This window comes from Phragmites australis, chromosome 15 (genome assembly GCF_958298935.1).
Source record: "Phragmites australis chromosome 15, lpPhrAust1.1, whole genome shotgun sequence".
Classification (NCBI taxonomy): domain Eukaryota; kingdom Viridiplantae; phylum Streptophyta; class Magnoliopsida; order Poales; family Poaceae; genus Phragmites; species Phragmites australis.
In genome coordinates, this window is record NC_084935.1 from 12,715,421 (window position 1) to 12,742,990 (window position 27,570).

The following is a 27,570-nucleotide window of genomic DNA, read 5'->3' on the forward strand; positions in this document are numbered from 1 at the left end:
TTTGTTCCAAAGCACCATTCATGAGTTCTCAAGATATCCAATGTAATTATACAACAGTCTATGCACCCATTTTCCCCCTTAAGCCTATGGTAATCCCACTGTTTATTCCCCATTTCATTTTGATCATTACTTGCTTGTAGCACAAGTATTTGTAACTATACACACTACTTTTACAAAAGGTGACCAGGTAAGAAGCCTGGAAACAATAAATGAATAGCATCTTCTACACTCAGCAAAACTGTGAATCTGTAGGCTTAAAACATCCTCTCCTCCAATTTAGAGTGTGGATCTTCAAAAGCAATGTCATGTACCTCCGCTAGAACGAGAATCTTGAAAAGAACGAATTCGGTGTGGATGCACCATCTGACACTGCAGCAGTAGGTTGTGACGAAGCCACACTTGAAAGGACACCATGCTGGCACTTCTTGAGCTGCCAAATTTCAAACAAGGAATGTCAAACTCTCATTCAAAAATGACCTAATTGACGATTAGTATACTTTTTCCAACATCAGGAGTATGATGGCCATGGGAGGTACTCTCAAGTTTTTCTTTTTTGCAAACTAAACACCCCAAATATTCAACAATAATGAAGCTAACGATGCAGGGTTCCAACATTCCTGAACCACAAAAAAATACGAGATAATGGTCTAGCCATAGAATGTGTCAGTTGAACACTTCTAGCCATTATGAAGCTGCATAAGCTCAACTGCAGAGCAGGTTCAGGTTCACGAATCAAGACTTGCAGCTCGTGAATTTAAACCAGCCCAACAACTACGTGGATTATAGTTTTCTACCCACAATGAAACCAGCAAGCAGACAGCATCATCAGTTAAACAGATCATTTTGTGCAGTAAATGAAACCTAAGATGCTCTTACGTTAGAAAAAGGATAATATTGCAACTGTTGGAGAAATATTTACACATAATATTGTTGTTGCATATATTATACAGACACGTCACAGGATTTTTTTAGTAATTCCTCGTGCTCCTAATGAATATAACATCTTTTTGTAATCCTTACAATACCTGAGTTAGCTTAATTCAATACGTAGTAGAATAGAACTGTCTCTCTAAGACATCCTAGACATAGTATAACATGTAAGAACAACCATATCAGAAGCTACAGAAGCAATCGGCAACAAGAACCAACTTCTATGAGAAAATAACCATTTTACCTCATCAGGACTGAATTGTAGTAACGTCGCAACCACAGGCAACAAGGCCCCCACTTCCCCTGTGACAAATGAAATCAAATTGATGTTTCATATCATCTGTTAATGTGCAGCAACTAGAGGCAATAAAAAGTTTCCATTACCTGTTTCAAGAAGCTTTAGAATCACATTTTTGAGATATGTCATATCTATTCCTTCTCGCTTTTGTGATCTCTCCATATTGCGAAGCTCAGTTTTCAACATTGCTTCCTGAAATAAAGAATTAGACAAAATAAGGGATGCTAAATTGAGGCCTCTTACCAATAAGATATGTCAAATCAACAAACCCATAAGTCCTTTTCCAGTTTCATCGTCACAAAATAAGATATATTCAAAGCATACAAGGTCACAAATACCAGAAAGACTATCGATAACAAGACTAAAATCAGAGTAATTCCTGTCAAACAAAAATCAGAGTATTCCATAAACATACAAGACCAACATAGTCATTTTGCACACTGAAGCTAATTATTACAAAGATCTAAAGTGAAATAAGGTATCATTTTATATGTTTTTTTATAACTAAATATCTATTACTGGATTTCTAGAGCATGCTAAGGTGAATTCTCCAAACTCTCATCTGATACAACCCAGCTTATTTTTAATATGGCGATTGAAAGCACTAAAAGCTTTTTGGTTCAAACAAGGTTCGAAAACATGAGTGAACATTAAATGTGCACATACTTATGTTACTCATTCATTGCCTCATGTAAAACTCCAAATACTAGATCTACAGAACCTGGAATTCCACAAACTGGGGATATTCCAGAGCTTATGGCATAAGGATTAAGCCTCTAGTAGACCAATCTACCCCAATGCTCTGTATTCCAGTTTCTTAACCATTTAAACATTTTTTTTCTGCAGCAACTTACCAACAGCAAGGCCAAATAGCCAAGTAGTTTACCAAACATGACTTCAGTATCAGCTGGAGTGTAGCAGAAGAACAATAGTTACTGCAACACTGGTGTATAAGTCAATTGGCCAAATAGGCTTCAGATTTCAGCAAAGCTACTTTAGGTTATAGGAGTAACATCAAGAAATTATAAGTTAGCACACATACTCTACACACTATGGGTCTTCCATTGAAGAAATCTGGGTACAAATTTTTCAAATTTACTCCTAATTGGAATTCCATGACTATAGAGATTGCATGCTGTATGGCCAAATCACTCAACACATTAAATCGGAGTTATGCAACTAACTAAAGGTGTTAAGAACTCAAATGACCCACTTGTTGATCATGAAGACGGTTTTCACGCTCCAGCTCCTCAATTTCTTGCTGAAGAAAAGAAACAAAAACAAAAGCTTATTCACTTGACAACAAAATGGGGGAAGAAAGTGAGGAATGCCTGCTAAGCTGGTAATTTACTTGAAGCGCTAAGATATGCCTCTGTGACTGAGCCAATTCCTCCTCTCTTTGTGCTTGTTGTCGTGCAAGAAGCTGAAAATGTAGTTATTCATTCGGTCAATGCATCACGAAGTACCAAAACGTTCTAGTTTGAACGAATAGTTGAAAATTTTAGTACAATATCAGAACATTATCTAAACCAAATCAGTTATAGAAGAGTACAAAATACAGGGTAAAAGTCCAATTCAAGTAATGTAACTATTTTAAACTAGTTGCACCCAAAAGCCTAAGCTGATGGAAAAAGGTGGGCAATTCACTTATACTTCAACAGTTACAACATCCATTAGTTCCAATTGCAACATTTTTTAGGCATTTCCTACTTCATCTTTCAGGGGAATGTCTTATTGCAAAATTGAAATTACCAGAATTTGCTGCTCAGCCAATTCAACATTCATTGTATCCTGCTTAACAGGTCCTGCAAATACAAATCAATGATAACTAGTGAAACATTTTCAGCCATTCAGCTCAGAGGAAGAACACGAGAGAGATTAGAAAATAAAACAGAATATTGACACAACCAATTACCTCGACTATTATAATCATTGTTGCTAACCTGTGACATCACCGCAATAATCTCATCAGCATAATTTCAAAATGATAAATCCTAATTTAAAATTTAATAACTCCTATTTTAAAATTTGTACAGTACAAAGTATCAAAAGGGAAGACAGTTCTGCAGTACCATGGCGAACATAGTAAGTGTTTTCATCATTATATTCTAGATTTGATGTGCCAGATGGTAATTACAGGATACATAGCAGCTTTCAATAGGGAAACATCATTTATGTTCCTCAAAGAATCTTTAGTTACTATTATACAAAAAAGATTAGAATGCACCTTACATGTGCTTATGGTTTTCTTTCTGTTCACGTAGTGGATACCAGTGGCATGTTGCCAGTGGTACTTAACCAGTGAACTCCTAGCACCCATGTCATTTGCTAATAAAACATAGGTCACAAAGAGAGCAGTGAGTGGGTTAAGGTAAATGACTTACTGCTGCTTTAGCCTCTAAAGAATGATGAAGATCCCTGTTTTCCTTGAGGAGTTTAGCTATCTCTTGTTCCTTGTCTTCAATCATTCTATCAGCAATATTGCGGAATGATTCATGCTCTTCCTACAAAACCAAGCATATATTAAAATCCCAGATCAAAGACATAATAAGGGCATGCAGATGACATGAGCCATGTCCAGGAAGATACCTTCAATTTCTCATATTTTAGTTTCAACTCCCCTAAATTCTTCTCAAGTTGATCGTCAACATGGCCATTGCTCTGAGCCTTCAAGGACTCGCATTTCACTGCAGCATCCACTTTCACAATTGTCATCAGCTCCTATCAAAAGAAAAGGAGAAAATTCCAAAGTAGATAGCATTTAACGCATCTTACATCTCCAGTTTTCCTCTACACTTGCCAAGTTTTTCTCCCACGATTCTTTTTCTGAGAGGAAATTTGAAGTAACAGAATCCAATTTTTTCATTACATTCTTTAGCTTTTTTTCAGCATCAGCAAGAGCCAAATCTCTGAAATAAAATGAGGGAAAGAATGAATACTTGACAAACAATAAGGGCTTACAAGGAATAAGTAGATAATATAACATACAGTGCATCAGCTCACAGATTAGTGCTGTGAATAACAATAAGTTAACAACCAAAGTACAACGATAATAACATGCTAGAATCGCAAGATTGCTACTGTTAGAGATATTCATTGTTATGTATTATGCCTGTGTAATATTCTCATGCTATAAGGGGCTTTCTGCATATTACTCCCATGTACATGTATCCATACTGGCCTATAACCTCCATGGAATACGTGTATATATACTGGCGACATTCATTGTCCATCTTCCCCTGTTCTTCCGACGGAGCCTGTAAATCCTTCCACCGACAAAATAGACAAATCAGTTATTGAAGCTGTCACCGCTGCCTATGATAAGGATGTCCCCGCCTACCAGGATGCCTTGGAACTATACCGCGATTAGTTGTCTGATTATGCTCAGTGGATGAATGATGATGTTCCTGCAACGTTCATTCTGGTTGCTAGTGTCGAGCCCTGGTTCTCCTCTGATTGTTGAGTTCTCTGCTGCCTTTCAGATATGGACTATCTTCGTTAGAACTATGAGCCTTCTAGGGATGCTCTCTACTAGCCTGTTGTTCGCCAGGAGTTGTCCCTTCAGTAGAGTGATGCCACTGCTGATGTGTTCTACGCTCATATGTCACCAGTGTGGCGTTAGCTAGACTCTCATGGCCTTAAGGAAGCCTCTCGTGCTTGGTTTGAACACTTTTCTTCTGTGATCATTGATGCTGATTTTTTTGCCACACTTCGTCTAGTGGTTAGATTCTTCTCTTGTATGTTGATGATATAATCATTACAGGAGATGATTCTGAGTATATTGCCTTTGTGAAGGCTCATCTCAATGAGCAATTTCTTGTGTTCGATCTATGTTCTCTTCGTTACTTTCTTGGGATTATGATTTCTTCTATATCGAAGGGTTTCTTTTTGTCCCAAAAGAAGTACATTCAGAATCTTTTTTATCATGCTTCTCACTGATGAGCACACTGTTGAGTCCCTCATGGAGCTTAACCTTCATCTTCGGCCCACTGATGATGAGCCTCTTGCAAATCCTACCTGCTACCGTCATTTTGTTGGAAGTCTTGTTTACCTTGGTGTTACTCGTCTTGACATTTCTCATACAGTGGACATCTTCAGTTCCACTCAGCTCCACTATACCCATCTTCTACATGTTTTGCACTATCTTCGTGGGACTATCTCTCGTCGTCTATTCTTTCCACGTTCCAGCTCTTTACAGTTTCGTGTATATTTTGATGCTACTTGAGCTAGTGATTCTTCTTATCGCCAGTCTCTTTTTGCCTATTGTATTTTCCTTAGTGGTTCTCTCATTGCTTGGAAGACTAAAAAGCATATCGTAGAGGCTAAGTTGCAACCATGGCGTTGTTGACAACAGAGCCCAATTGATTACGGTGATTACTTAAGGATTTTAGTGTTTCATCTCCTGCACCTAGTCCTCTTTACTCTGACAGTACAAGTGCTATCACTATTGCTCGAGATCTAGTGAAGCATGAGCTCACCAAACATATTGGTGTTGATGCTTCTTACACACGGACACATATACAGGATGAGGTTATTGCTCTTCAATATGTTCCTTTAGAGCTTCAGTTGGCGGATTTATTCACGAAGGCAAAGAGTACAGCTCAGCACGGGTTCTATCTCTCCAAACTCAATGTTGTTGATCCCCCATGAGTTTGGGGGGAGGTGTTAAGAGTTATTTATTGTTATATATTGTGCCTGTGTAATATCCCTATGATATAAGGGGCTTTCTGTATATTGCTCACCTGTACATGTATATATACTGGCCTATAGCCTCTATGGAATACAAGCTGCTATTCCTAACAGCTACAATCCATACTGCTGACAATATGCAGGCTATGCAGCTTGTTCATTTCAAAGTGAGAAATAAGTTGCTAGTGACCTCCAAGTAGTAGTTAAAATTAAAAGAACTGCAGCTACTGCAGATAGCATATTTGACAAATTGCACTGGAGAAATATAATTTTTGTTATTGACGTTCATGTCAAGCACATCAAACACTGAGGACGCCCATCAGGTATGATTTTGCTGCCTAGACACTAGAAAGTTAAGCCACCCTACCTTGCCTCAATCTCCTCACCGTGTCTGGATTGCACATTTTGAAGGTCATGGATTGCTTTATCTCGTTCCGCTAAGGCAGCTGCCACCTCCTTTTCAGCTTCCTTCATTAAAAGCATTAGCAATCAATCAAGCCAGTCCAAATCTTTGGTTACATCAGATATCTAGATAAAAGGATGGCATACCCTTAGTGCCTCTTCATGTGCTTTCATCGAATCTGAATTTTTAGCTGCATTCAGCTCAGCATCCTTCTTCTGCAGAAGCGCATGTGCCCGGATCTTGTACGTGGAAAAATCACTTTCTAGTCGACTAATCTGCAAAGTTTGAAAGGCTTAATTTGGTGCTTTTTTATAACTATCAATTTGCAGGACATGGCACATTTCCATTTGAAAGTGTCAATGAAATCAGTCTTATAAAACTAGGCAGCCCCCCTTAACTGATTCAAGACAATTTCGAATGCATTTTGTAGGCTTAAATATTGTCATCTGTGTGCCAAGCCAGCAGTGACAGAGCTCCAGGCCTCTCCCTAGTCAGTTCATTAATTAAAAATGGACCATAAAGCTCCATTGCTGTTAAGGGAGAAGTCATCGTTAGTGCAAATTTATCTAGCACACCTATACACACTTCGGTACTGCAGTATTTAATCAATGAGTTCAGACTTCAGAGGAGCTTCCAGTTATTTATTTCATCCTGCCTCTGTACTCTCCCCTATTCCAACCCCCAGCATAGAAGCTCCTCATAAATGCCCAGGAAACACAATGCACATGCAATTATGCAAAGATATGCATGACATAGAATCTTGGTGTCACCAATATAATATTATGAGCGACGTGATAAAAGTGTAATATTGAAAATCATGTGTAGCTTGGCCACCTAATACAACTGATCTACCCAGGACCACAATGCAAGAACGAAAGAAGGTTCTTCCAACCTGTTAGTTCATATTGTGTACAACAAGCAGGGAATGAAACATAGAACAGTTGAAACTACTAACAACTATAAAGTGGCACTGAGGAATGAACTACATGGACTCTTCTAGTATATGCAGAGCTACAACCTATATGAACCATGCAAAGTTTACAGTAAAGATATCAGGACAAGTTCACTTTGCTTCATGTTCATTAAGTTTTAAGCTCATCATAACAATATACCTCGTGTTTTGCAGCCATTAGATCAGAACATTTGGTTTGCAACAATTGATTTTGTGTTGACAACTCTAACTCCAATTGACCTGCAGAATATCCGAACAGGTTTGTATGTATTAATGTTGCTCCAAAATAAAAACAGAAAGTCTGGGCAAACTCACTTTTAACTTTAGCAGATTCTATCTCAGATCTAAGGCATGCACTTTCTGATGCTTCCAGCTTTGACCTAAGAGATTCAGAAGCAGCTTCCCAGCTTTGCCTTTCTTTTTCCTGAGTAATTATCAAGTTAGACAAACTTTATTTAGTGCCTCCAAGACATCTTTAAAGATCTGCTGATCAAACAGCAGCAATTTCGAGTTTCAACAGTCGCTCAACTAAAAATTGAAATATTATAGCGATGGAGTAGTAAAATAATATAACTGTAGAAGAGCTGATACTAATGATGCCTTTTTCTTCTACGGGAATCGGTCACTTTTCAAATCAACTGATTGCAATGCAAATTAATTTATTATAGGGCAAGTCAATATACAGGAGAACTGAATAAAGCAAGGCATAGGCATACACAGAAATAAGGTCGCATGTAAAGAACATGTAACATGGTAAATTCATATGAGCTTCACAAGCTTTTTCAAACTTTTTAAACTTATGGTTACCATCATCTACTTAAAACGATCATATGTTTGGTCCGCCCAAAATAATAGGCAGAGTTTCCATGTCACTGGTGGGCGGTATGTTGGAGGGAGAGGGGTGGCGAAGGGCGTAGTTGTGGAAGGTAACCGGTCTTGGACCTAGACCTTGCCGGCGCGGTGGTGGCACCGTGATCGGCGACCGCGGCCACGAGGCGGATTGAGGCGAAGAACAAACCAACTGGACTAAACTTTTTGCTTACCTTTATTGAATGACGTTGGTTCCCTTATATAGGGAGGATTCTTGCTAACTAACTCACAATTGAATCTTGAAGCTAACAACCTGATAACGATGCTAACAAATCTGAAGCTAACAACCAAATCTTGATACTAACTAATGCGGCAAGCTTTTTGGATGATCTTCACGCCTCCTGCTGGATCCTTGTGGGCTTGATGCGCCGGCCGTAGTGAATGCCCCACATGACATCCCCCCCCCCCCCCCGACAAGCAACTCGTCCTTGAGCTGGGAGTCAGGATAGTAGCTGCGGAATTCATCTAGCGAAACCCAAGAGGAGTCGGCGGCCAAACCTTCCCAATGGACGAGCAGCTCGCGTTGACCACGAGCCAAGTGACACTTTAGGACAGCCGCTAGCTTGATGGCAACCCTGCCATGATGGACTAGGGGGTAGTGGAGGAGTCGATGTCGGCGGCGTGATGTGGAAAGGCTTAAGCCGACGTGGAAGACATCGTGCAGGCAGGCATTCTGCGGTAGCTCGAGGCGATATGCAACGTCTCCGATGCGCTCAATCACCCGGAATGGGCCGAAGAACTTGGGACCAAGCTTGGAGCGGCCACGGACGTCCAGCCAAGCAATTGGGTGGTGCAAGAGCCTGAGCTAGACCCACTGTCCCGGAGCGAACTTGACCCGGCGGTGGTGGCGATCATACTGCAATTTGTGAACCTGCTAGGCCTGCTCCAGACGATCTCGGACTTCACTGAGGAACTCATCACGCTCCTGCATGGTGTGCTCAACTGCTAGAAGGCGCGCGGCGCCCGGTTCGTAGGCACGCACCGATGGGGGGTCACGACCATAGACAACACGGAACGAGGAAGTGCGCAACGAAGCCTGGTAGAAGGAGTTGTAACAAAACTCCGCCCAGGGCAGCCACCGGAGCCATTGACATGGGTGGTCCCCTGTGAGACAGCTAAGATACATGGCGATGATCTTGTTGGTCACTTCTGCTTGTCCGTCTGACTGGGGATGGAATGCCAAGGTGAGCTGCAATTTTACTCTGGCTAGGCGGAACAGCTCTGTCCAGAAGTTGCTTGTGAACACTGAGTCGCGGTAGCTGACGATGGAGCTCGGAATGCCATGGAGCCGGATGATGGTGTCAAAGAAGATGTGTGCCACTGAGTTGGCCGTGTATGGGTGCGCCATGGGGATGAAGTGCGCGTATTTGGAGAAGCGGTCAATGACGGTGAGGATCACTGATTTACTGTTGACGCGGGGAAGAGCCTCGACGAAATCCATATCAATATTTGCCCATACTGTTGACGGCACTTCCAGGGGCTGAAGGAGGCCAGCTAACTGTAAGTGCTCACTATTGTTCCTTTGGTGGGTGGCGCAGGCACAGGTATAGTCCTGTACGATAGTTCGGTCGTTGGGTACATGGAAATCTGCTCTCAGCCGGTGGGGGTTTTTTGCACCCCTTCATGACCCATGTCGTACGCTGCTACTATGAGGGATTGCAAGCTTGGCGAGGATGGTCGGACATAGATGCGGCCGTTGAACGTGATCAAGTCATCGATGACTCCCCATTGTGTTGGTTGTTTTCCACTAAGAAACGTGGTACGCAGCTCGCTGAGTGCAACATCGGATGCAATTTTCCGACGTAGTTCATCGAGCAGGGCGAAGGACGGCGCGGATAGGGCCATTGCAGCTATGTCGCTCTCCTCGTTCCTCCTAGACAGGGCGCCAGCTACAACATTGGAGGCACCCGTCTTATATTCCACCGTGAAGTCGAAGCCAATGAGTTTGCTAGCCCACTGATGTTGTGGCACGGTCGTCAGGCGCTGGTCGATGAGGAATTTGAGACTATAGTGGTCTATGTGAATGACGAATCGGTGCCCCCAAAGATACGGACGCTAGTGCCGGACGGCTTGGACCAACCCGATCAGCTCTCGCTCATATGCGGCGAGCTTAGCGTGCTGAAGCGCGACCTGCTACCTGAAGCTTAGCGTGAAGAACGCCTCCGAAACCGGTTCCAGACGCATCGCACTCAACAATGAAATCGGCGATGAAGTCTGGGAGCTGGAGGACCGGGGCGGTGACCAGGGCGCGCTGGAGGGCTTGGAACGCTTCTGTGGCCTCCTGAGTCCAAGTGAAGCCATCCTTGCGCAAAAGCTTGGTGATGGGCGCCACCACTATGCCATAATTTCTGATGAAGCAGCGGTAGTACCCCACAAGGCCAAGGAAGCCACGGACCACACGGACTGAGGCCCGTCGTGGCCAGTCCAGTACAGCTGCACCTTTTGTTGGTCCATGGCGACTCCGTCCGCTGATATCACGTGGCCGAGGTAAGCCACTGTTGATGTGCCGAAAGCGCACTTGGAGCGCTTCAAGAACAGTTGATTGTCCTGAAACATGCGAAACACTGTGCGAACATGGCAGGGATGCTCGTGAGGAGATGTAGATAAGTATGCCGTTGAAGAATACAAGGACAAACCGGCGAAGGAAGGGCAGAAGTATGTCGTTCATGAGCGCCTGGAAAGTGGCCAGCGCGTTGGTTAGGCCGAATGGCATGACCACAAGGCCTTGGTGCGTTCGAAAAGCCGTCTTCTCAATGTCGGGCGGGAACATGAGCATCTGATGGTACCCGAAACGCATGTCCAGCTTGGTGAAGTAACGCATGCCGCGAAGCTCGTCGAAGAGTTCCTCGGTCACCAAGATCGGGAACTTGCCTTGATGGTTTTGTCATTGAGCGCTCAGTAATCGACGCAGAAACGCCACGAGCCATCGCGCTTCTTGATTATGAGTGTCTGTGAAGAGAATGCAGATGTGCTAGGTCGGATGATGTCGAGGCGTAGCATCTCGTCGCGCTGGCGCTCGAGCTCGTCCTTCTAGATGTGTGCGTAGTGGTAGGGGCGTACGACCACTGATGCTATGCCTGGGACCAGCCGAATATGGTGGCTGATATGGCGCACCGGCGACAAGCCTTAGGGTTCAGCGAAGAGAGGTGCAAACTCGTCGAGGAGGGCGTCCAGAAGGGTGGTGCTTGGTTCGGTCACCACGCAGAGTGTTGGAGGAGATGGTGCGTCCACGCTCGACTAGCGGAAGCGTTTGCCATCTCATACGAAGCACATGAAGTGACGCGTGAAATCCCAGACTATGGGTCCCAACGAGCCGAGCCATTTGACGCCTAGGACCATGTCATACCCCCTGGAGGGAGCGCGTAGAAGTAGATGTCGAACACGTTGCCGCTGATGGATGTCTTCAGGTGCGGATGCTTGCCCGGGCTCGTGACACAATCGCCATTGGCGACTGTGACACTAAGGCCATAACACGGTTCGATGGGGATGCCCGCCATGCACGCCGTCGTGTCGTCCATGAAGTTATGTGTCGAGCCCGAGTCGAGCAGGGTTGTAAGCACAGCAGACCTCACATGAGCGTAGACCTTCATTGTGTTGGTGACTCGTGCGCAAATGCCGATTAAGGCGTGCAGCGAGATGCTTGGTTCCTCCTCCTGTACTACGATCGCCAATGAGGCGACCGACGTGTCGTCGGCGTAGGCATCGTCGAAGCCGATGATCTCGATGATGAATAGCCACTTGCATCGGTGTCTGAAGGTGTACTTCTTGTCGCAGTTATAGCATAGGCCCTGCTGCCTCCGTGCCGCCATCTCTGCAGGAATGAGCCGCTTTCGCCGCATTGCCTGTGCGAGGGCGGTGGACTTGCTGCTGCTCGCGGGAGCAGATGACGCCGAAGCCGACGCGGAAGTGCCCACTGTTAGTCGCTGAATTCTTACTCTTGGTAGTAGCTGAATTCTTATTCTCATCGAGAGAGGATGACACTAGGAGTTGGGGCAATTTTTCTGGTTTATTTCTCACACAAATGCCATACCAACCTGAGGGGTTGGGGATACATGTTTATAGGCTGCTAGCCAGCCAAGCATATGCTAAGATGCTGTCCTAGATGCTGTCCTAGCTGTCCTAGATGCTAAGATGCTGTCCTAGATGCTAAGATGCTGTCCTAGATGCTGTCCTAGCTGTCCTAGATGCTAAGATGCTGTCCTAGATGCTGTAGCCCTAGAAAGGACCACAAAGACCAGCCAAGGACCATCTGAAGCAGCCCCACAAAGACCATATGCAGCACAGAGACGCAGCACAGAGACTTATCCCATCATTCTCCCCCTAAGTCTTGTGCGTCGTCTTGTGGGAAAGTTGAACCATCCCGGTCCTGGAGCAGAGCTCAAGGAACTTGATCCTCCCAAGAGGCTTGGTAAGCAGGTCCGCGAGCTGGTCCTTGGTGTTGATGTAGCTCGCCTTGATGCTCCCTTCCTCCAAACAGCCTTGGATGAAGTGGTACCTCACCCGGATGTGCTTACTCCGTTCATGGAAAACGGGGTTCTTTGCCAGGGCCAGAGCGGACTTGCTGTCCATCCTGAGCTCCACCGCTCTAGTGTCTCTGCCGAGGAGATCACCAAGCAGTCGAGCGAGCCAGAGCGCCTGAGTTGAAGCGGTGGAGGCCGCTATGTACTCGGCCTCGCAGCTGGACAGGGCCACAACCTGCTGCTTGACCGACTGCCAGCTAACGAGGCACTTGTTAGTCGCTGAATTCTTACTCTTGGTAGTAGCTGAATTCTTACTCTCATCGAGAGAGGATGACACTAGGAGTTGGGGCAATTTTTTCTTTATTTCTCACATAAATGCCATACCAACCTGAGGGGTTGGGGATACATATTTATAGGCCCATGGCCAGCCAAGCATATGCCAAGATGCTAGTCTAAGATGCTAGTCTAAGATGCTGTCCTAGATGCTGTCCTCTAGTCTAAGATGCTAGTCTAAGATGTGCTGTCCTAGTGTCCTAGATGCTGTCCTAAAGCATATGGGCAGCAAGACCACCATGTGGCAGCCCCACAAAGACCATGCAGCAGCCCCACAAAGACCATGTGCTGCACAAGGACTTATCCCATCATTCTCCCCCTAAGTCTTGTACGTCGTCTTGTGGGAAGATTGAACCATCCCGGTCCTGGAGCAGAGCTCAAGGAACTTGAGCCTCCCAAGAGGCTTGGTGAGCAGGTCCGCAAGCTGATCCTTGGTGTTGATGTAGCTCGCCTTGATGCTCCCTTCCTCCAAACAGCCTCGGATGAAGTGGTACCTCACCCGGATGTGCTTGCTTCGTTCATGGAAAACGGGGTTCTTTGCCAGGGCTAGAGCGGACTTGCTGTCCACCCTGAGCTCCACCGCTCTAGTGTCTCTGCCGAGGAAATCACCAAGCAGTCGAGCGAGCCAGAGCGCCTGAGTCGAAGCGTTGGAGGCCGCTATGTACTCGGCCTCGCAGCTGGACAGGGCCACCACCTGCTGCTTGACCGACTGCCAGCTAACGAGGCACTTGCCGAGGAAGAAGAGGATCCCGCTCGTGCTCTTGCTGGTGTCGATGTCGCCGGCGTGGTCGCTGTCGCTGTACCCGACGAAGTGTGCCGCCCCAGGGCACCTAGGGTAGTAGAGGTCGTGGTCGAGAGTCCCCGCAACGTAGCGGATGATCCTCTTCACAGCCTGCTGGTGCTCCGTCGTCGGTCGCTGTATGAACCGACTGACGTAGCCGACAGAGAATGCCAAGTCCGGCCGTGTGTGGGCGAGGTAGCGAAGGCTCCCCACAAGACGCCGGTACTGCGTAGCGTCCACCTCCTCCGTCGTGCTGTCGCGGCTCAGCTTCAGCCTCTCCTCCATCGGAGTGAGAGCTGGGTTGCAGTCGGTGAGCCCAGCTAGCTCAACGACGCGCTTGGCGTAGGCGGTCTGTCGAAGCGTGATCCCGGAGTCATCCTGGTGCACCTCGATCCCCAGGTAGAAGGAGAGAGGCCCCAGGTCACTCATCTGGAAAGTGGCCTTCATCTCTTCCTTGAATGCCGCCACATCCGCATCCTTGGTGCCGGTGATCACCAAGTCATCGACGTAAACACCCACCTGCAGAGCATTTCCTCCACTGCCCCGTCGGTAGATGGCCGCCTCGTGCGGGCTTTGCTCGAAGCCCATCCCCTTTAGCGTGGAATCCAACTTGGCATTCCACGCCCTCGGCGCCTGCCGCAAGCCGTAGAGGGCCTTGCGCAGGCGGAGCACCTTGCCCTCCTTGCCGGGGATCGCAAATCCCGGCGGCTGGTGCACGTAGACCTCCTCCTTCAAGTCGCCGTTAAGGAACGCCGACTTGACGTCCATGTGATGAACACGCCAGCCCTCCTGGGCAGCTAGCGCAAGGAGGAGTCGCACGGACTCCATCCGTGCCACGGGAGCGAAGGCGTCGTCGAAGTCGACCCCCTCCTGTTGCACGAAGCCTCGTGCCACCAAGCGAGCCTTGTGCTTGACGATGGCGCCGGCTTCATCCCTCTTCAGCTTGTACACCCACTTAAGGGTGATCGCGCGGTGACCACGAGGAAGGTCAGCAAGCTCCCAGGTGCGGTTCTTCTCAACCGCATCCATCTCCAACTGCATCGCGGCGCGCCATGCCGCGTGTCTCTCGGCCTCTGCAAACGACCGAGGCTCGCCGTTGTCACACGCAAGGTGCAACTGCGCCTCCAGGTCGTGAGGCACCAGTCCCGGCACCGGCTGGTCGCCGAGAAGGTTCTCTATCGTACGGTACCGCAACGGCTCGCCGTCGTGGTACGCGTCGATGCGCTCCTCGTCGTGAGAGAGCGGAGTAGCGAGCTCAACCGGGCTGTGCTCGACACGAGCTGGTGTTGGAGTAGACGTGCCCGGAGAGGTGCCTGTCGGTGCTGGTGCCAGCTGTGGTGGAGCCAGCGAAGAACTCATCGCAGCCGAGGTCCTGGCTGGAGAGTGTGGTGCTGTCGGAGTAGCAGGCGCCGGGGTCGGTGAAGGCTCGGGGACTGGGGTAGACGTGCTCGTCGAAGAAGAGCTGCCTACTCCCCCAGATTCCTCGAAGTGGACGTACTCGACAGTGAAGTCGTCGTACGTTGGAGCAGAGCCGTCGTCCACCGCCTTGTCCCACGCCCATCCTCGCCCTTCGTTGAACACAACGTCGCGCGCCGTGCGCACACGCTGTGTCTTCGGGTCGAGGATGCGGTAGGCCTTCGAGCCCTCCGCGTAGCCGATGAACACTCCCGGAGTGCTCCTGTCGTCGAGCTTGCTGATGTAGCCAAGCTCCTTGGCGAACGCGAGGCAGCCGAAGACTCGCAAGTGGGAGACCGCCGGCTTGCGCCCATGCCAAGCCTCGTACGGCGTCCTGCCGTCGAGCGCCTTGGTAGGCGAGCGGTTGAGGATGTAGACGGCCGACACCACCGCCTCTCCCCAGAAGACAGCCGGCATCCCCCTCTGTTTGAGGAGGGCCCGAGCCATCCCCACAACCGTCTGGTTGCGTCGCTCGACGACGCCGTTCTGCTGCGGGCTGTACAGCGCGGAGTAGTGGCGCTGAATGCCCTTGTCAGCGCAGTACGACGCGAATTCAGCCGCCGTGAATTCGCCGCCGTTGTCGGTGCGCAGCTTGCGGCCGCACTCCGCCTCTGCAGCAGCCTGCGCACGCCTGATGGCGTCCGCAGCCTCTCCCTTGCTGCCGAGGACCATCACCCACATGTAGCGGGAGAGGTCGTCGACGAGCAGCAGGAAGTAGCGTCGTCCTCCCAGTGTGGCCGGTGTCACCGGACCACACAAGTCCCCGTGCACAAGCTCGAGCCTCTCCTTGGCTCGAAAGCTCGCCCGCTGGGGAAAGGGGAGTCGCCTCTGCTTCGTCAATACGCAGACGTCGCAGAGCTGCTCCACATGGTCGAGGCACGGCAGGCCTCGCACCATCTCCGTGGCACTGAGCCGCTTCAGGGCCTCGAAGTGAAGGTGCCCGAAGCGCTCGTGCCACTGCCACGCCTCGTCATCCCGACGAGTAGCGAGACAAAGGGGTTGTGCCACCTGCACGTTAAGGACGTAGAGTCGATTTGCGCTTCTGGTTACCTTGGCAAGAAGGCGACGACGGCGATCCCAAATCCTCATGACTCCATCCTTAACCACCACGCGCGAACCGTTCTCATCCAGCTGTCCCAAGCTGATGATAGAGTTCCTCAACGCGGGGATGTAGTAGACTCCGGTGAGCAGCCTGTGCTCACCAGACACGGCGGTGAAGATGACGGAGCCGACGCCCTTGATCTCCACGCCGGAGGCATCCCCAAACTTGACGGAGCCTCGGACGCTAGAGTCAAGCTCGGTGAAGAACTCCCGTCGACCGGTCATGTGATGGGTGGCGCCGGTGTCGAGGCACCACCCGTCAGTCTTGTCGTTGCCGGAGCCGTCGCCGAGGAGGGCGTGTGCTTTTAGCTCGTCAAGGTGGAGGAGAGCCGCTGCGGCCGGTGCCGCTGGAGGTAGCTCGATGCTTGCATGTGCCATGAACAGAGCCGGCTCCTCCTCCTCCGCCTGTGCGACATGGGCCTGGCCGCGTCGTAGCTGTCGACAGTCCTTGGCCCAATGGCCAAGCTGGCCGCAATTGCGGCAGGTGTCGTCTCGTGCTGGCTTGTACTTGCCAGCGGCGCCGCCCTAGGCGCCTCCGCGGGCATCACCCTCGGCACGTCCTCGCGCCCCGGCCTGGGCGTCTCTGCGCGCCTTGCGCGGCTTGCCACGCTTGCGGCCGCCTGTCGCGGAAGAAGGCTCCCCCTTCTTCCGGTCACCTTGGCAGGCAGCCCACTGCTCCCGAGTGAGAAGGAGCTTCCCGCCAGTGGTGATGGGCCCCGAGAGAGACTGTGGCTCATCGCTGTCGACGACCTTGAGTCGACCTATCGCTTCCTCGATCGACATCGTGGAGAGATCCAGCAGGGACTCGATCGAGCGAGCCATCTGCTTGTACTTCTCGGGGACGCAACGGAAGAGCTTTTCGACAGCTCTCTCCTCGCCGTAGGTGTCATCGCCGAACTGCACCATCTTCTGCAACAGAGTGTTGAGACGGAGAGCAAAGTCATCAACGTCCTCACCTGGCTTGAAGGCCAGGTTCTCCCACTCCTTGCGAAGTGCCTGCAGTGTGGACTTGCGGGCGCGGTCGCTGCCGATGCGTGCCGCAGCGATGGCGTCCCAAGCCTCCTTGGCAGTCCGCTTATTGGTAAGCGAGAATTGCATCTCGGACGGGACTGCAGCGATGAGGGCATCTAGCGCCCGTCGATCCTGGTCGTAGTTGACGTCGCCGTACCGGACTGCCTCCCACAATGTGCCGCACCTGGAGCTTTACCCACATCACCGCAGCCCACTCGACCTAGTTGGTCTTAGTGAGGGTAGGCCACCCACCGCCGGGGCCGACGTCCCTGACAACAGCCTGGAGCCCGTGGTAACCACGGTACCGATCCGGGGAGAGAGAGCCACGCTGCCTGTGAAGGCCGCGCTCTCCATCGGCCCGTCCGCCACCGTTGCCGTGCTCGCCCCCTCCAGGAGCGCCACCGCCGTGCGCGCCTCCTCCAGGAGCGCCACCGCCGTGCGCGCCTCCTCCAGGAGCGCCGCCGACGCGTCCGCGTCTGTCTGGGCTGCCGTCGCGCTCGTGGGCGTGCGCGGCTGCCCACTGCGCCGCCCGCGCTCGCGCTGCCTCCCTCCCCAGCAACTCGAGGTCCGCGTCGGCGCTGTCGTCAGCAGAAACGGAGCTGCTGATGCTGCCGCGCAGAGCCTCGACCTCTGCTGCCGCCGCACGCGCTGCATCCGCCGCCGCCGCTGCTTCCGCCTCCGCTCTGACTGCTGCCAGCTCCACCGCTGCCAGCCTCGACGCCCTTGCCGCCGCCGCAGCGGTCTCTGCCGCCGCCGCAGCGGTCTCTGCCGCCGCTCGCTCGCGTTCCTCTGCCGCGGCAAGTTCGGCCTCCTGCCGACGCCGCGTGCTCGAGACGACCGAGCGCTGAGACTGCCCTGCGGACATGACGCGCTACCCGGGGGCTGCTGCGTGGGGAGAGGGCTGCTTCAGACGAGCTGCTGCTCGTCTGCGCAGAGGGAGAGAAGTGAGCAGGAGCGGCCGGAGCTGCTGCTGCTCCCAGCTGGGGCTGTTGCGCGGCTGGGAAAGGAGGTGAGCAGGAGATGCTCAGGCTACAGGATACTACGGCTCTGATACTAACGTACGACGACTTCACTGTCGAGTACGTCCACTTCGAGGAAGCTGGGGGAGTAGGCAGCTCTTCTTCGACGAGCACGTCTACCCCAGTCCCCGAGCCTTCACCGACCCCGGCGCCTGCTACTCCGACAGCACCACACTCTCCAGCCAGGACCTCGGCTGCGATGAGTTCTTCGCTGGCTCCACCACAGCTGGCACCAGCACCGACAGGCACCTCTCCGGGCACGTCTACTCCAACACCAGCTCGTGTCGAGCACAGCCCGGTTGAGCTCGCTACTCCGCTCTCTCACGACGAGGAGCGCATCGACGCGTACCACGACGGCGAGCCGTTGCGGTACCGTACGATAGAGAACCTTCTCGGCGACCAGCCGGTGCCGGGACTGGTGCCTCACGACCTGGAGGCACAGTTGCACCTTGCGTGTGACAACGGCGAGCCTCGGTCGTTTGCATAGGCCGAGAGACACGCGGCATGGCGCGCCGCGATGCAGTTGGAGATGGATGCGGTTGAGAAGAACCGCACCTGGGAGCTTGCTGACCTTCCTCGTGGTCACCGCGCGATCACCCTTAAGTGGGTGTACAAGCTGAAGAGGGATGAAGCCGGCGCCATCGTCAAGCACAAGGCTCGCTTGGTGGCACGAGACTTCGTGCAACAGGAGGGGGTCGACTTCGACGACGCCTTCGCTCCCGTGGCACGGATGGAGTCCGTGCGACTCCTCCTTGCGCTAGCTGCCCAGGAGGGCTGGCGTGTTCATCACATGGACGTCAAGTCGGCGTTCCTTAACGGCGACTTGAAGGAGGAGGTCTACGTGCACCAGCCGCCGGGATTTGCGATCCCCGGCAAGGAGGGCAAGGTGCTCCGCCTGCGCAAGGCCCTCTACGGCTTGCGGCAGGCACCGAGGGCGTGGAATGCCAAGTTGGATTCCACGCTAAAGGGGATGGGCTTCGAGCAAAGCCCGCACGAGGCGGCCATCTACCGACGGGGCAGTGGAGGAAATGCTCTGCAGGTGGGTGTTTACGTCGACGACTTGGTGATCACCGGCACCAAGGATGCGGAGGTGGCGGCATTCAAGGAAGAGATGAAGGCCACTTTCCAGATGAGTGACCTGGGGCCTCTCTCCTTCTACCTGGGGATCGAGGTGCACCAGGATGACTCCGGGATCACGCTTCGACAGACCACCTACGCCAAGCGCGTCGTTGAGCTAGCTGGGCTCACCGACTGCAACCCAGCTCTCACTCCGATGGAGGAGAGGCTGAAGCTGAGCCGCGACAGCACGACGGAGGAGGTGGACGCTACGCAGTACCGGCGTCTTGTGGGGAGCCTTCGCTACCTCGCTCACACACGGCCGGACTTGGCATTCTCCGTCGGCTACGTCAGTCGGTTCATGCAGCGACCGACGACGGAGCACCAGCAGGCTGTGAAGAGAATCATCCGCTACGTTGCGGGGACTCTCGACCACGGCCTCTACTACCCTAGGTGCCCTGGGGCGGCACACTTCGTCGGGTACAGCGACAGTGACCACGCCGGCGACATCGACACCAGCAAGAGCACGAGCGGGATCCTCTTCCTCCTCGGCAAGTGCCTCGTTAGCTGGCAGTCGGTCAAGCAGCAGGTGGTGGCCCTGTCCAGCTGCGAGGCCGAGTACATAGCGGCCTCCACCGCTTCAACTCAGGCGCTCTGGCTCGCTCGACTGCTTGGTGATCTCCTCGGCAGAGACACTAGAGCGGTGGAGCTCAGGATGGACAGCAAGTCCGCTCTTGCCCTGGCAAAGAACCCCGTTTTCCATGAACGGAGTAAGCACATCCGGGTGAGGTACCACTTCATCCGAGGCTGTTTGGAGGAAGGGAGCATCAAGGCGAGCTACATCAACACCAAGGACCAGCTCGCGGACCTGCTTACCAAGCCTCTTGGGAGGATCAAGTTCCTTGAGCTCTGCTCCAGGACCGGGATGGTTCAACTTTCCCACAAGACGACGCACAAGACTTAGGGGGAGAATGATGGGATAAGTCTCTGTGCTGCGTCTCTGTGCTGCATATGGTCTTTGTGGGGCTGCTTCAGATGGTCCTTGGCTGGTCTTTGTGGTCTTTTCTAGGGCTACAGCATCTAGGACAGCATCTTAGCATCTAGGACAGCTAGGACAGCATCTAGGACAGCATCTTAGCATCTAGGACAGCATCTTAGCATCTAGGACAGCTAGGACAGCATCTTAGCATATGCTTGGCTGGCTAGCAGCGTATAAATATGTATCCCCAACCCCTCAGGTTGGTATGGCATTTGTGTGAGAAATAAACCAGAAAAATTGCCCCAACTCCTAGTGTCATCCTCTCTCGATGAGAGTAAGAATTCAGCTACTACCAAGAGTAAGAATTCAGCAACTATGCGCCAGCCGTCATTGCCGCATTGGTGCTTGGGGATGAGGGCGCGCACGAAGAAGAACGCGACCCACCTCACATAGCTAGGGCATCTAGAGCCGGTAAGAGCTAGCGTTGCTCGTACGTGCAAGCCAACATGATTGCATCGTCCAGGGTTGCCTGCCGGTGCAGCAACACATCCGTTTTGAGAGGATTGACGAGGCCGATGACAAAGAGCTGAACTTGTTGTCGCTCAGTTAGCTCCGCATCGTGGAAGGCAAGGGTGAGGAATTGGTCGTAGTAGTCTTTCATGGAGTCGGTCCGTCGGAGTTCAGCGATCTCCCCTAGCGGGCTATCCGTCATCGGGGCCGAATAGAGTCCCGAAGTTGAGTTCGAGCCTGTAATACCATAGCTGAGCCGCGCCCTTCATATGCAGAGACGCGTACCATACCTTGCGATCCTCAGGTGTGCTGACCACGGAAGAACTGGTCACAGCGATTAAGCCACGGTAGGGAATCTTCTTTTCCGTCGAACATGGGGAAGTCGAGCTTGTGGTAGCACGTGTGGAAGCAGGTGTCGCCGTTGTCATCGTGGAGGATTGGTCGGGAAGAACGCGCGCCGCTAAACGATGGCTGGACCGAGGATTTGCCCGTGTCTCCAAATTTGCCCAAGGTGCCAACTTCCTCGTCATGCGAGTCCCTGGCATCGTTCTGCGGCATGTGGCTGTTCTCCAAGCGGGCGACGAACAAGTTCAGCGCCTGGACCTATTCGGCATATCCATCGGACACCGAGGCCTGAAGGATGGTGACCTTGTCCGGCAGATCCTTGAGGGTTTGCGCCAACGGCATGAGTGGCTCTAGGGTGATGAACTGGTTGGATAGCTCGGCCATGCGAGCTGCAAGGTCGTCAAGGCTTTGGTGAGGGTTTCCATGGAATCGGAACCAAAGCTATCCGATACCAAGTTGTCACGGGCGAGCGGTATGTTGGAGAGGGGTGGCGAAGGGCGTAGTCGTGGAAAGTAACCGGCCTCGGACCTAGACCTCATCGGCACGGCGGTGGCACCATGATCGGCGACTGCACCCACGAGGCAGATTGAGACGAAGAACAAATCAACTGGACTAATCTTTTTGCTTGCCTTTATTGAATGACATTGGTTCCCTTATATAGGGAGGATTCTTGCTAACTAACTCAATTGAATCTTGAAGCTAACAATCTGATAACGATGCTAACAAATCTGAAGCTAACAACCAAATCTTGATACTAAGGTAGTGTTTAGTTCGTTGGACGGGATAGGACGGAACGGATCCATCCCATTTTTAAGCTGTTTGGATGGAGAGCAGCGGGATGGAATAGTTCGGAATCAGATAATATTCTTCAAAGATTCGGAACGGAGCAATTCCAAAAAACGGTGGAATGCAGCCATCCCACTTCGAATGTGACACTAACGATAGGCTCAAGGTACTAAAATGGACTCGTTCCATCCCACCCACCAAACAAGCATCTATATATGAATGGAATCATTCCATCCTCAAATATATGAATGGAATCATTCCATCCTCAAATATATGAATGGAATCATTCCATCCCACCTCGCTCTCCAACCAAACACTACCTAACTAATGCGGCAAGCTTTTTGGATGATCTTCATGCCTCCTGCTGGGTCCTTGTGGGCTTGATGCGCCAGCCGTAGTGAATGCCCCACATGACATTCCAGGTCACATGAGATGCCATTTTATTTAGTATTTCTTGTGTGGTTATGCCAGCCTTAAATGTGAGCAAACAGTACTTTCATCAATCTAACTACAGGATGCTCAAACTCATTATAGTTTCTATAAACACTAGTCAGCATTAGTACAACGGTTGTTCATAGGTCCACCATTTTAGCATTTATGGCATGGTTTGTTTAACTTTGTACAACAATGGCATGTATTAGTACAAAATTGAGAAACATACATGTTGATCCTTTAGATGAGCAAGCTCCCCTTTAACCTCCTCCAGGGCAGCTCTAAGCCGGGCAGCTTCACCTGTTGATGCTGCTTCAATTTCAGCTATTTCTGAATCTTTCTCCGTTAGTACCACCTGAGAAAGTATAATTATATGTCAATATTCCAACCAAGTATGAACGTTTACTCTAATTCACCTTTTATTCCCAGCATACTGCGATCAATCTTCTTCAGCTACTGACTACTTTGTCAACAGTAAAGCAAAACAGAAGATGGTAATATTCTAAAGCATTTAGCTAATAGCCTAACACGGCTTCCATTAAATTAAAATATAGTTTAATGATATAAAATGATGCTATCTACAGGGAATATTACTTATTACCTGTAGAGACTGAATCGTTTCAGATGCCTTCAACCTTTCTGCAGAAACTTCAGCAAGCTGTGCCTGCAAGCTTTCTAATTGCTGAGGACAAAAAAGAAGCCAGGTTAGTTTTTTTTTGTGTGTGTGTGAACTCATCCTTACGAAACTTCATTCCTGAGTTTTTCTCTTACCTTCTGATGCTTAGCAGTGAGCTCTGAAATTATTGCTGTGCTCTTATCTTCAGCAGATTGCAGTGATCCTTGAATTTTCTCTAGCATCTTTACAAACATTGCATCAGTCCTTTTGAGTTGTATTTGTAAAATAAACTAAATAGGAGAGCACTATTAGATTAATTGTTAGGAAGATTTTATTCAAATTGAGATCACTTTAGCTCCGGAAAATAGTTAATTGCTAGCTCTGACATATACATCAACATCCTGTTAAACAAGTAACACATATATTGGACTGTTCAAATGAGCAGGGATCTCTTACAGTCCTACGTACTTATTTCAGCTTAGAGATAGATATCTAAACCTACATCTTCGCAACATAACCAAGTGTGCAATTATGTTCACTCAATCAATGTCATCCTAATGCTAGATGCCTAGACCTATAGAAGCAGATCTTGGCACTTACTCGCCTAAAGCCACAATTCAGAATTTCAACTATGTGCCCTGAAATTATTTTATCAAGAATGGACCATGCAACTCTACTTTTTGAGATCATCAAACAAAAAATTTGACAAGAACCTTTACATTTACGTACCTGCTCTTTTTCAAGCATTGATTGTTGCAACTTCTCGAGGGAATTGTTTCTGGCCTCCAAGGCAAGACGTGTCTCATCGAGGTTAGTCCTCAACCTACACATGGTTTGCATTCACTACTAAGATATATATTACATTAAATTAACATGGCTACTGAGGAAGCCTTCAGGATAGGAATGTAACGTGATTTGCATCAACTTTAACAGAGGAGCTACAGATATAAACATAGGATTATAACTATAATCGAGGAGCTGCAGTCCAACGCTTCCAGGATTCATATAACTATACTCAGTCCCACCACCCCAAGAAAAGAGAGAAGAAAGTTTAGTGCTGCATTTGCAAGATGTTAAAAGATGGCACGTGCATTGTATAATGGGATTAGTGCTATCACTCACTTGCTGTTCACTGTTCGCAATTGCTGCCTTTCAGCATCCATTGACCGTAGAGCCTCACTAGCCTGCTGACGAGCACGCTCCAGGTCCTGCTGTGCCGCCAGCTGCAGAGAAGTGGCCTGTTCAGCCTTCTGATTAATTTCATTAAATTGAGCTTCCAAGTCGTCTTTTTCCTGTAAATTTGCCATGATAAACACTAAAAATTAATGGGTGCTTATTTCACAAGGTTTAATATTTCAGTATGTAACGATAATATATCGATATAGGACATTAATGGGCAGCAAAGTCGGATGCACAATAGCAATTGTTGTATCAAATAGTAAGAGTTTATCAAAATTCTTCGAAGATCAATGACAGAACTTTATACTTAGGGAGAAGACCAATCCAGTGAAGTAAAAGATTTATTAGTCCCAAGTTAATGTACAGGTAGGACAACACAAACTGGTTAGTGGTTACCTTCTGTATATCTTGTATACGTTGTTTTGCACGCTTGTGAAGCCTCTGGAACTTGGTATCCAGCTCAACATATTTGTCATCTCGTTCTTTTAGTTCTTCTTCCATTTTCCGTTGAGCTACAAACATGGAACTAATGATGAATTAGATTCTAAAACAAACAAACAAAAATGTAGTACCAAGGACCGGGTTGTATCACATACTATAATGTTATAACAAGGTGTACTCTGATCAAGCTAACCTACCGCAATACCAGATTTAAAATTTGGCATCAATCCAAAAAAATAATCGCAATATGAAGCTTAAAGATTTACACAAACTTTTCCTAATTAAAGATTCAACCGCAAATTTAGAAGTGATTGCATTGTACCACTATCCATTGGCAGATCTAGATGGAATAGCAGCACACAGGAAAAAGAAACTACAAACTAACAATTCACTACCAATCGTTATTGCATTTGCAGTCTTTTCTCAGTGTTGGACCTTCTTTCCAATAGTCAAAGTGCTGAGGATTTATTTTATAATGAACTACTGAACTAGACCACCTTTTACTTGCATGTGCCCAGAGTGCTCCCTCTACTATCTCACGCACAAGTCAACGTGCTCTCTCAGGACTATAATTTATGTCTTGCTTTTGTATATTTTCATGGAAACTTATGAGTCATGAAACAAGTACTTAATCCTTGATCAGTTATTTCATTGTAATGATAAGAATTATTAAATAGCAATATTGATTATTTCTCAATCTAAAAGGGTAAACTTATGTTTCAAAATAAATCAGCCACTTCAGATCATCACCAACAACAAAAAAAAGGCCTTATGTAGCTATTACAACCAAAACACATTAAGATATCCGAAGTGGTTTGTGTTGGCATTTGGAGAGCTTACTGAGTTTCCATAAACAGTTCGGGAAAAAACAAAATCCTAAATTTTGTAAAAACTATCAAGCTCTGTGGTTCAGTTCAATTTCAGTACAGATAGTTTTGGATGATGCATGCCATATATCCATCTCAATGATCAATTTATGAGTCTGCCACAGCAGATAGAAAACTTTTGTGCGCACCCAGAGTCAAGTTTCCGGATCTGCCACTGCCACTGTTCTGCTGAAGAGACTAGAAACATAGAACAAGAACAAAAGGTGGACACAACTAATAACAAGAGGACTAGAGAAATGTAGCGCAGAGAGTATTTGTCCTCCTTTCAAACAGTAACGGAAGCTCTAAGACAGTCAACGATAAATTGGTTATTTGGTCTTGCCTGTCTAAGTTAGTCAAATTGGCCACAGCAGACATCGTCTGTAACAATCGTCCAGCAGACTAGCACTTTGAAATGAAATATGAGTTTTGAACTTTTAAATTAACCCCTTTTCACCCCTAAAATGTCTTCCATGAGAGGTCTGTCCGCTGGATATGTGCGACTGGATATTCCAACCTAAATATGTCTGCTGAATGGATTTGCTCCCCTATGTAACGCTGTTTTCTAAAATCAACAGTCTGTAGTCAATGTGATAGGTATAGGTACTTTTCCATCTTGTATTTTGCTACGTCATCCCAGTTATACATCTGGAGGAGAAGTTGTTCCAACAATATGGACAAAGAAACAAGTTTGATGGCAAATGCACTACCTTCTACCGACAATGATGTTAGATGATCTAAATTATTTGCAAGACTAATCTTTAACTTAATTGCAGTGAGGATGCATCCTTATTGCTACATAAAGATAGGCATTTTCAGTTCGGTTTAGTTTTCAGCTGGCAACAAGCAGGAAGGACAGTTTCTTACCTACAATGTGGCAAACTAGGAAGAGAAAAGACATCAGCTTAACAACAGTACAAGAGCTATCACACTTGTTCCAGTCCTAGAGCAGCGAGATGCGGCAGTCGAACACACCCCGATGATTCCCAGTTCATCAGTTGTCAGCGAGCAACAACGTAGCTTGAAAGGAGGAAGCTCAAGGGGCAGTAGCGGCTAACCTTGTGCAAGCTTGGCAGTGAGCTCCTGGACCTTGCCGTCGGCCTCGGCGTAGGCCACGTTGACGTGCTCCAGGGCCGCCTCCGCTGCCTCTCGCGTCTGCCGCTGTTCCCGCACCTCCCTGCTCAGCCTCTCGACCTGCTGCTTCAAGCCACTCACGAGCTCCGACCCCTCATCCGCGGTGCCCCCCGCGCCGCCCGACGGCCGGGCGCCGGAGATCTGGGACCTGAGGTACTCGTTCTGGAGGCCGAGCTCCATGACCTGCCGCGTGAGCTCCTCCTCCTCGTGGGCCCGCCCCGCCGCCTCGCCCCTGCTCACCTGACTGCCCTCCCCCGCTGACACTTCCTGCACCGGCGGCGCCTGCTCTTCTTCCAACGGTGGCGAACTCGTCTCCTCCCCATGGTTCGGCGCCGGCGCGGCGCTCTCTTCGGGATCCATCCCGCCGAGCCGGATCCGAATCTGCTCCTCTCGAGGGACCGGACCCGGAGGGTTAGGTCGGATTGGGGGGAAAGGGGGACTGTAATAGGGTTTACCTGGCGAACGAAACCCGGATCTCGGATGGCCTCAGTGAAGGCGGAGGAGGGGAGAGAGAGACAGAGAGAGGTGGTCGCCGTCGGTGGCGTGGTGAGGAGGAGAGAGACGAGGAACTGGAAGGGAAGGGGGGCCACGGCCGTGCCAAGTGTGGATGACAGATGGGCCCGATGGTCAGGTGGCGTTGTGGCAGTGGCGTGAGATGGATGCAACGGTTAGTGCAATTGGAGGTGAATCCCGAGGCCACCTCAAATTTTGCAAGGAAAGAGCTCAAATTCCATTTGCACGCATCCTCCTGGAAGTCCAATCAAATCCATGAACGAGTTCTTCCCTCTAGCAGATAGAGCAGATAGGTAAGGCTATAGGTGTTGAGAAACTCCTATCAGGTGGAGTTTAATGATCTTTAATGAGAATAATTATAAAGGAGATATAATATAGAAGAAAAACTGTTTATTTTTTTATTTATTTTTA

At 49.4% G+C, this 27,570-nt stretch overlaps 1 protein-coding gene across 2 annotated transcripts; it reads right to left on the reverse strand.

Annotated features, from left to right (window-relative positions):
* On the reverse strand, window positions 1-27,229 carry LOC133893228 (protein GRIP-like). Of its 2 annotated transcripts, none has more exons than XM_062334202.1 (21): window positions 26,571-27,229; window positions 24,602-24,717; window positions 24,149-24,318; window positions 23,756-23,849; window positions 23,182-23,268; window positions 23,012-23,092; window positions 22,640-22,765; window positions 7,588-7,696; window positions 7,433-7,512; window positions 6,467-6,595; window positions 6,285-6,385; window positions 4,004-4,137; window positions 3,818-3,915; window positions 3,613-3,732; window positions 3,144-3,171; window positions 2,981-3,033; window positions 2,580-2,651; window positions 2,442-2,489; window positions 1,315-1,420; window positions 1,175-1,233; window positions 1-430 (listed from the first exon to the last, which is right to left on the reverse strand). In XM_062334202.1, exons 1-21 carry the CDS (start codon window positions 27,004-27,006, stop codon window positions 317-319), a joined length of 2,361 nt encoding a protein of 786 aa, XP_062190186.1. In that variant the 5' UTR covers window positions 27,007-27,229; the 3' UTR covers window positions 1-316. The 2 variants fall into 2 exon arrangements, with proteins under 2 accessions (XP_062190186.1, XP_062190187.1); XM_062334203.1 differs by having other exon boundaries at window positions 24,602-24,731; window positions 26,571-26,703.
* Between the last annotated feature and the right edge of the window lie 341 nt (window positions 27,230-27,570).

Excerpts from the sequence above, each read along its gene's own strand:
- LOC133893228 (XM_062334202.1), bottom strand. The coding sequence starts at position 27,006 with ATGGATCCCGAAGAGAGCGCCGCGCCGGCGCCGAACCATGGGGAGGAG. Across the intron at positions 22,766-23,011 it reads AAACGATTCAGTCTCTACAG|GTGGTACTAACGGAGAAAGA; the intron begins GTAATAAGTAAT and ends ATACTTTCTCAG. Across the intron at positions 4,138-6,284 it reads GGTGAGGAGATTGAGGCAAG|AGATTTGGCTCTTGCTGATG; the intron begins GTAGGGTGGCTT and ends ATTTTATTTCAG.